Source organism: Puntigrus tetrazona, chromosome 7 (assembly GCF_018831695.1).
Source record: "Puntigrus tetrazona isolate hp1 chromosome 7, ASM1883169v1, whole genome shotgun sequence".
In the NCBI taxonomy this organism is placed as follows: domain Eukaryota; kingdom Metazoa; phylum Chordata; class Actinopteri; order Cypriniformes; family Cyprinidae; genus Puntigrus; species Puntigrus tetrazona.
Genome location: NC_056705.1, coordinates 16,292,151 through 16,301,994, shown reverse-complemented (window position 1 = coordinate 16,301,994; position 9,844 = coordinate 16,292,151). Strand labels below are relative to the sequence as shown.

Here is a 9,844-nt window from a genome sequence, read left to right as displayed (position 1 = left end):
ACTTTGTGTTTGATATGTGAAAACAAAATGCATATGTCTTCTGCGCGAGGGTAACAGGACACTGTTTTGGTTTAATATTGCAAGATAAAGACTCTGCAATCAAGACCGTTGCTTTACTATGACATCAGTTTGATTAATGACTTATGTGTTGCTTCTTTTAAGATAGCAGTATTTTTCTTTAGCGATATATATTAAAAAAAACCAGCATAGAAAATAAATGAAAAATTAACATAACACATTTTATTATTCATGGCCAAAAATGTTAATAAAGCATCAAATAATTCTTAGAATTGCACATTGGCACAGTTTACAATGTGCCATGTTTGGCAGAAATACTAAACGCAGATGAATAATTTGTTTCTTGCTGTAATCTCACAGGCTCTCGTTTTGGACAGTCTTCCTCTAACAATTCCTACAGATAAAAAGATATTAAGTGAGCTTTGATGCCATCTAAAAGGGTGATCGTCTTTCTTGAGTGATATCGGATTTTTTTTCTTCACAAATTGAGTTCCCTGGAAAGGTACTGTAATTCTTAACCCCAGCAGACACTTCCTGGCTCATCTTAACTGACAGCTTCCTGATGACACTTAAATCAGATCAGTGTCTGGTCTGGGTCTCGAAGAATTCCCCCAATACTTGCAGGATTACACCCCTGATTGTCTTTTTAAAGATGGGGGATAAGAGCGGAGCCCCCACAAGGCCGCGCTAAACACAGACATGATGCAATAACTCTACTGGCAGCTTTTAAATCCCCCTTTCCACTTCTTCTCATGAGATACAGCTGGCCTCATTTCCCCCCCTTTAGCTTTGAGTACTCATTTATAACGACTCCTAAAGGAGGTCATGATTTCTTGTAGTTTAATGGGCAATTTTTGCCCATTCTTTTGTGTGTGCCTTTGGAAATACTTTGATCGTGATTAGACATGCAACTGCATTTGAAATATGTAGGTAATTACAAAATGGCAGGCTTCATAACATGTTGTAATAGAAACAATATTTAGGGCTACACAAATGAGAAAGTATATAGCCATAACAAATGCTTCCTTATTTATTGTGAGGTTTGATGGAGCTTTATAATGTCAAATCCTTCATCCAGCTTGATTCACATCTGTGAGCTGTTTGGCCAGTTTACAGTTTGCCTTTTATACAGTATATATATATTTAAGTGATGTATAGCATCCTTCTGTTTCATAATCATAGGCATTCTTCTGTTTCATAATCATGTGTTTTTCTGTTAGGGATTGCTTGTTTTGAGGTCTTTGCTTTTTAACTTGAGTGACTTGAGTGATATTCTGTTTTAAGCCTCACTGATTCCACAAAATTTGTTTATAGCTCTAATTTAATGAAATTCCACTCTGTCTAAAGTGATATACTCAGTAGTGAAGGGAACGAAGCCTGATATGTGCCACATATTTGTGGTGCCGGGCACATTTTAAGCTTTTGTGTTTCTAAAGTGTCTGTGAGTCCTCAGACGACAAAAATCAAATGGAACATAACAGAATAATAATGGGACACCGGGGTGAACTCAGCTGAAGAATGAAAAGACTGAGACAGAAAAAAAAGGTCTGCGGAAAAAAGACTCCCTGACCAGTGTAGCAGCCCATGAAATTGAAGTTTGGATGGCTGAACGTCTTTCAATTTTTGGAACTGTTCTGGAAAAGAGGGAAAATTGATTGCTGCTCTCCACTTTAAAAGGAATTGATCCCTGCAATCAAAATATGGCTGACATTCTTGGCCGAGTTGTATGTTGGCACTGGGAACTTAGCTGTTGGGGCTAACATGTTTGCCCAAATAATTGAGAGACAGCATGCTTGATGTGAGACAGCTTTGCCAGCCACTTTAAATACCTGACCCAAACTTTAATTTCAGTAAGACTGTGTATACTTATACTTTCATATTAGGGATTTGCTTTAGAGGTTATACACTGTTAGAAAAAAGGTAAAAAAAAACTGTCACTGACACAGCATCATTATAAAAGGTACACCTTTGTAACTTTACCCCTAATCGATGCATTGATGGCTTTTGTACCTATAATTACAAGAACCTACAAGCAACCAGAAGACTATATATTATGTTCTGGAATCTCAGCATGACTTGTTTACTGAATATATTACAAAATATAAATAAACTGTAAGTCTTTTAAACTGAGGTATTCTATAATGTTTAAGATTTTGTTTTGTTTTATAACAATTTTTTAGCCATTGGTGACAAGAGACGGTCTTGTATATTAGTCTTTAATCAAATTAGTCTTTAAAGGGTTACTCCAGCCCAAAATGAAAATGTTTTCATTAATCACTTACCCCCATCTTGTTCCAAACCCCGAAAAGCTTTGTTAGTCTTCAGAACACAATTAAGGATATCTTAAAAGAAAATCCTTGACTGCCACGTAATGGAGACTGTTAAGGTCCAGAAAAGTATGAAAGGCATTGTCAGAATAGCCCACCTGCCATCAGTGTTCAATCTGTATTTTATGCAAAGAAAATAAAAATAACGGTTTTATTCAACAATTTGTCTACTCTGTGTCTCTCTGCGTCACCATAGCACCATTTTGGAGAGTATCCACTCAATGCAAACTGTGTACTGTGTCAGGCACGCCACAAGGATACACTGTTTTCATTCAGATCAAAGTGTAAATACATGTAGAAAACGTATTCTTCTGTTGTGGCTGATGTACACAGATAAGCACAGAAGTACGCAGTTTGCGTTTATTGGATATTTTACAAAATGGCACTAGAGTGACGCAGAGAGACACAGAGGAGACAAATTTTTTAATGAAATCATTATTTTTATTTCCTTTGTGTACAAAAATATTCTTGTTGCTTTATGACATTTAGATTGAACCAGTGATGGCAGGTGGACTATTCCGACGATGTCTTTCATGTCTTTCTTTCTTTTCTGGCTTGACAGTGTTATTTACTTGGCAGTCAATGGGAAAGTCACAAGCCTCCTGGTTTTCACCCAAAATATCTTAAATTGTGTTCTGAAGACTAACTCATATTTTACGAGTTCGGAGCGACATGGTACATGGTAAGTGACTGAGCAATACTTTATTAAAATTAACCTCGTTCAAAGCGCTGCTTCAGAAACTAAACCACGCTGCTCTGAGTAGCACATGCTGTGGTTTGTTTGTAAGTGTTTTCATTGATGGAGCAAAATAGATTTAGCCATTTTTTGGCAGTCACAGCAGAATCATTGAAAGTCTCTGAGTAACACGATTCGTTGAGTCAAATATTCAAAGACTCACTTATAAAGCTAATTACTTTTCGCCACCTACTGGTGTAATGATGGATCCTGCAAAACAAGTCACTAAACAGTTCCAGCAGCATGTTTGGACTGTAAACAAAGATTCAGTTTTGTTTAATTGTGCAGAGCTCTCAGATCACAGAGCATTTAATGAAGCAAAATTCTCCACTTATCTGAATAACTTTCAAGTGTCCAAGGGAAGCTGAATTGACCTTGTGGCAGCTCAGCACTCTTTGAGTAGTGGGAGGAGAGATGGAAGAGAGGAACGTCTGCGTGTTTAACAGAAAGAGAGTAAGAGAGATAGAGAGAGAGGGAGTGTGGCACCACTTCACTGAGAAGAGTAAATAGTAAAGAGTTGTGGCTGGGACTGTCCAACTACTTGGACACAGAGAAGCACAGCAAACACAGGGTACCATCTACAACAATGAATGACATCAAACTAGCCCTGCTTGGCAGTGAGGGAGCAGGCAAGTCTGGTGAGTACTCATCTTATACTCTATGTAGTTTGCACAGTTTATTTCTGTCTTTAAGATGAACTAAAACTTTACAGCATCTCTTTAACCCATGTGTTTGTTGCATGGTTGCATTTGGAAATCATCCTTGTGTGAGCTGTACAGTAATGTGTGTGAGTGCTACACAATGCACTGAGACATTATGTCTGCCCTCTACAAACACTAAAAACGTTTTGTATATTGGAACAGATCGGTAGTGAGGTCATGGTTATACAAGTCATCTCAGAGGGAAATTAAAATAGATGGTTGTGAGAGGCAAGTAATTGCTGAAATTGGGGAAAGATTATTTTTTGTTCCACTCAGAAGCATAGGAACATTTAGCCCTTCAGGCAGCATACCTGTGCTAATGACTATTAAGTGTTTGGGAAATGATGATGCTATGTCCCCCGAGAGCGTAACTCTACTTTAGCGGAGGTCCTTAGTAAGGTTTCTGATCCAAATGACCAGGCTGAAGACAGAACAACAAGGAGGGTCTATTGTTGCCCATTTGACAGGAATACGAGTTAAATCCTGACTGCTTAATGGTTTATATTTAGGTAGAATGATTGAAAGCAGCCGCTTTTTTTATGCATGGGAACTCAAATCCCGACTTCAGTGAGTCAATGAGCCAGCATAGCTTCATGGCTCAAATATTTAATATAGACCAGGTAGTGTACTCATGGAGAAAATGTAACAGTTTTTCCTGTGCCAAATATGCACCAGCGTCCACTGTACACTGGCCAAGTCTTTGATGAGGGACTGGACTTTGACCTTACGCCCTCTTTTCTTATTTTAAGTGGTCATACGAGTCATTTACATCAAGGTTTAGGATGATAAATCTCAATATATGACTAATCAATCATCTCCTCTCTCTTGTTCTCAGCGGTTTTGGTGAGATTCTTAACCAAGCGTTTCATAGGAGAATATGCGTCAAATACCAGTAAGTACAGTCTCACATGCACATTTAATAACGCAGCCAGAACTTTGCTCATGTGTTTATGGTTTTCATCTGCCTCCGTGTTATGCCTGTAATATTATTAAATGCTATAATATACATAACACAGCTTTATTGTTCTTTAAATAGATAAAAAATGTAACTGTAAGCTTAGGCAAAAGGACGCCCCATTATATATTTACATCTTTTAACTGGCAATAAGGACGCATCTGAGTGCAAAAATGTATCTGAGTGAAATAAGTAAAAGGATTAAAATGACAAAAAAATAAATAAATTGATACAAAGCTTACTGCAAAAACAATAAATAAATAATTGAGAAATCGTTGTTTTAGTGTCATGCATTATTCTAATGATGTTTTTGCTATATGCAATATATTTACTATGACTGTGTGAAATCAACTTATTAATCATGTTGCTTTTTTTTTAACACTGATATTATTATGGTAGTTATCAATAAATGTTAAGGTACAAAGCAGACTTTGTATTCTTTTTGTTATATGGACAAAACATTAAAACATTAAAACATTCCTCATAATAGCTACTATTGTGTTCCGCAGGAGAATGCCATACAGGAAAGACATTAGGCTGAGTAAATGATGACATGATTATTATCCCTAAATAATGAATGTTTACATTGATTTTAAAAAGCCCAACTGTGTGTACAAATGTTTTCCTGTTGTTTAGTTCCTTAAAGTCCATTCCTTCCAATCATGCCATGTATTTTTGAGGCTCCCAGTAATCACTGCACCTCTGACACACATCACATGTGTTCAGTCTCTACTTTTATTCCCCTGAAATTTATATGAGCATCTAACAGTCTTCCTTAAATTTCAGGGGTCCGATTTTATGATGCGCGCATTTGTTTTAATACTAAGGTTTTTATCCAACATAATTTTTTGCAGACTCCTTATACCATAAAAGGCTCTCCATTGATGGAAGGCAGTTGAACTTGGAAGTCTTTGATCCATGCTCACAGGTATGTGTTTATTCTTTCATAACGGCTACCCTGAGCTCATGGCTAGTGTTCATACAAACACTGCCATAGGGCGACATGCTCAGATATACCTGCTTCTTATGGGAAATGCATGTTGCGTTCTGATGGGATTTATGATCTTTCCCTGAAGCAGAGTATACAGTGGAGAGCCTTTGAAAACTGAGCCTCATGTCTTACAGCTGCTGCATCTGGGAACTTTTACTTCGCCAGTTGTTGTTTTACTTTGATTTCCAAAACTCATGAGATGAGCACCTTTCTACTCTGTAACTAAATGCCTGCGTGTATACAGCCAACACTAGCAGTCAATCACTGCACCCAAAACAAAAACTTCTGGTATAATTCTAGTCAGCTCTAAACAAATGAAATAACGATCCGCTTTTCCATTTTGTCAGACGGGACTTTGCATGAGCATGTGTTTTTGACTGGACCTCTGTGTGCCCCCACCCCCTGGCAGAGTGAAGAAAGCAAATGTATCCTAGAGGAACCTCTGGACTGGGCTGATGGCTTTGTGGTGGTGTACACCATCAGTGACCGTACATCCTTCCTAAATGCCAAAAACATCCTGGAACAGATCAAAGAGACTCGTCGAGAGACCTGTAAAGGGTGAGTCAGAGTCTCTCCACTGACCTTTTGACCTTTGCCTGATGTTGACTGGAATAGGACGAAGGAGTTTTAATGAATTAATGAGGACCATTTGCAGAACAGAGTGGAGGCTTCCTGCTTGGGTCTGTGCACATGTGTAAAGGACAGACTGGGTCACATCAAGTAATCAAAAGAACTGTCCATGTCCGCACGGTTTCCAGTGGTTTTGATAACTGTATTGTGAGCAGCAGGCCAAAGCTTTCCATTTTAATCCGTCACATTTATAGAGGAATTAAAAAGTCTGGATGGTTTAGGTTTCACTGGTTATTTGTCATTTGAAAGTCCTTTGAAACAATAGTAAGTGAGCATAAGACTGGGCATCTGGAGTCCATTAGAATTCTGAAATGAGCAAGAAGATCACTCAGGGGTGGTCAGTCTCCAACATGTTCCTCAAAAATGGCTTAAAGTTTGACACTTCTAAAACGCAGCAAATGGTTGTACTTGTAACAAGAAGTTTTAGCTTTGCAGCAAATTTCCAACCACATTGTGGCTATTTGATTTTTTGCCAACTTGCTATGGTGTCAGATGAGCTATGCCATTGCCTTTGTGCCAATTTGGACGCACACTGTGAGAAAAGAATCTCAATGTATGAACATGCCGTAGAAACTGTAAACTAGATCATAAATTTAGAAATGTAATTATAAATGTATTCCTATCCACTATTTAATTTACTGAATAAATTATATCTAATCACAAAGCAATTTTCTCCTGAAAGCAAATAATCTGATTTCATTTCAATAGGGAGGTTCCCATCTGCCTCGTGGGTAACAAGCAGGACTTATGCCACAGCCGCCAAGTGAGTGAAGAGGAGGGCCGCTCTCTGGCCCAGGAGAACAAATGTCTCTTCCAGGAGGTTTCGGCGGCTGAGAACTACCTGGAGATCTCAAACCTCTTCACAAAGCTCATCCGCCATGTGATGGAACAGCTTAAGCATAGAGGTGACCGCAGGCGGTACAGTGGCTCCAAATCCATGGCCAAGCTCATTAACAATGTCTTTGGCAAGAGGAGAAAGTCTGTTTGAGTGCAGAACATGAAAGAGCCCAGAAAGGAGCAATGAGTCAGTCTCTATTGAATCAGTAATGGAGATTTTTCCCTGTTAAACCTGATGTTCTGGAAAAGGTTTTATGTGTATGAATAGAAGTAGTGCAGATTCAAATTCAAACACTACGAGAAATCCCACACAGCCAAGATCATCATATAGAGCAGTGGTTCTCAGTGGTACTCTTTGACTTCAAGCCCCCCTCCTCATTGTCAGCAAAATTTGACTGTCCCACTTTTCCAGGCGTTTACTGTAAAAAGTATTTTTACTAAAGATTTTTTTAACTACCCCTTTAAAACACGATTAGTTTACATTATCAGCTTACACAGAATCCCAGTGACACATACGCATTTCCATTATAATTTTCTGCATTTATTTGCATAAATAATTTTAGTTCAAGAGTTTTTGGAATTAGTTTCTTTCTTTAGAAAGAAAAATATTTGCCTTATGATTTTTCTCTTATCTGACTTAGAAGAGTCACAAAGCTACTTTTGTCTTAAAATTCCTATTTTTGTTGACCTATATACACCTCTTGATAATATTTTCAATATCTTTGAGAAGAATGGGAAATGTTTGCAAATTCGTGAAGCTTTTGCTTTTGTCTTGAACGAGTAGCGCACATTCTTTCCCTTGCTCTCTGAAAATGTTTTAATGGCATGAGACCGAGTTTGCATCAAGGAATGCACAACAAACTTGAAGTGAATTTCATATATCGAGATGCTGTGATGAGGTGTAAAATGCAGGTAAATTACCTTTCTAACAAAAACCTGTGGAAGAGGAATGAAAATAAACACTCTCCAGCATTCCTTCCCTAGCATTCTCAGGGCCTCTTTTCGAATAAAAACAATGGACTTCAGCCTTTTCCCATACTGTACAGGTCTGTGGGCCCTCGGAAAGGACCTGTGTTAAAACACATTCGAATTTAGGTTAATCACAAAAACAGAAACTTATTATTATTATAAATTTGTTTAATGTTTTGGCAAGTTCTTCCAGTAATGTTAACATAATGTTCGTTCAGAGTTATCTGGTCTTTAATAAACGTTCCCAAAGTATCAGCACAAAACGTTATTTCTTAAATGTTGGACTTACATCTAACATATTTATTATTATTATTTTGCTATTTGTTTCAGGATATTTAGAGAATAATTAAAAAACAGTATTACCATAATGTTTGGAAACCCATAAATGGGAATGATCACTTACCGTTTGGATAACAAACATGTTTTAAAGTATTTTTAAATACTGGCCATTTCGAATGCTCAGAAAACATTTTCATAGCTTCATAACATTCTTAGAGCATATTTTTGTTAGCTGGGATCATACTGATCACTTTGTTTTTAACGTTAGCAGTCTAGGAGACTAACGGATTCGTCTAAAGGATAATTGGAGTAATAAATGAGACAAAATAGATGACTCGAAGTGTGTTGCACTGAAAACAAAATCTAGGGCTGCCACATTTTCAAAATTTTTCCACAACGCACTGTAAATCACTTATACCCCGAGTATATCCTGTCATGGTTCATGTCTCACAATTCAAGAGAAATGGTGGATGAGAAGATTTGTCATCATGGCACTGGCACTTCACAGCTACTGTGAAGATGCATGCTAAACAACACAAATCAAACTAGAAGGGCACTGGTCCTGGAATATAATACAGCGATGCTGTTGATAAATACCAGTGACGTTTATGTGTGACCCAGTTTTCGATCAGTGCCCAAATGTTTAGTGGTCCTCGCGAGTTCCTGAATTTGTGTTCACGATGCACTGATTCACAGCTTAGCTGGGGAAATGGGGAGTGTAATAAGACAGAGCAGCAGAAGCCATGAAAGACTTACAAAAAAATTCTAAGAATCTCAGAAATATCAATAAATCTACACTTGTCCATGGAGAAAAAAAGGTAACATTCTTTTGTGCAAGGCTGCTTATCAAATGAAGGATGAATTAAACAGAATTTACTGCTGCTAATGTTACAAAATTCAATCCTGATTCTACAGTTTATTGTTTAGGTACCAGTAATGTCATGTCAAGTTTAATATTTTGTGCAATTAGCTTAGGGTTGTGTTTGTCTATCATTGTAACTTGTTTAAAGAGCAGCTTTATAATGCTGTAGCTAAAACTGTAGCTAAAGTAAAATGTGTACCTTTGATTTTTTTTTTTTTTTTTTAAAGTAGTAACATGTTCACTAACCTTATAACCTACTAATAAAATGGTTACTTTTCTATAAATGCTACATTTCTTTTATAGTATTTCTTTAATAAAAGATGTATTTGCTTGGACACTGATATCCTTAACCTGATATGTTTAGAATGAATCTTATCATACTGTATCAAAGTCTTTCATTAATTTTATTTTCACATAAGTGCAACTGTTTTTATTTATTTAATTTTTTTACCACTTGTTTTCTCACTTACAATAATGTATATCATGTAAAAGGAAATTAATGTAGCAAACTTTTAGCCTCATGCAGCAGCTCACAATCT

The 9,844-nt window shown here is 37.1% G+C and overlaps 1 protein-coding gene across 1 annotated transcript; it reads left to right on the top strand.

Annotated features, from left to right (window-relative positions):
• The first annotated feature begins 3,266 nt into the window (after positions 1–3,266).
• rerglb (RERG/RAS-like b) lies at positions 3,267–9,585 on the top strand. Its single transcript, XM_043243710.1, has 5 exons — positions 3,267–3,719; positions 4,618–4,674; positions 5,592–5,665; positions 6,138–6,286; positions 7,067–9,585. Exons 1-5 carry the CDS (start codon positions 3,668–3,670, stop codon positions 7,344–7,346), a joined length of 612 nt encoding a protein of 203 aa, XP_043099645.1. The 5' UTR covers positions 3,267–3,667; the 3' UTR covers positions 7,347–9,585.
• Positions 9,586–9,844: the final 259 nt, after the last annotated feature.

What these genes read in the sequence shown, in the direction of transcription:
- rerglb (XM_043243710.1), top strand. Translation starts at nt 3,668, where the DNA reads ATGAATGACATCAAACTAGCCCTGCTTGGCAGTGAGGGAGCAGGCAAG. An exon ending in TCTTTGATCCATGCTCACAG is followed by an intron (nt 5,666 to 6,137) that starts GTATGTGTTTAT and finishes ACCCCCTGGCAG; the next exon opens with AGTGAAGAAAGCAAATGTAT. An exon ending in CGTCGAGAGACCTGTAAAGG is followed by an intron (nt 6,287 to 7,066) that starts GTGAGTCAGAGT and finishes TCATTTCAATAG; the next exon opens with GGAGGTTCCCATCTGCCTCG.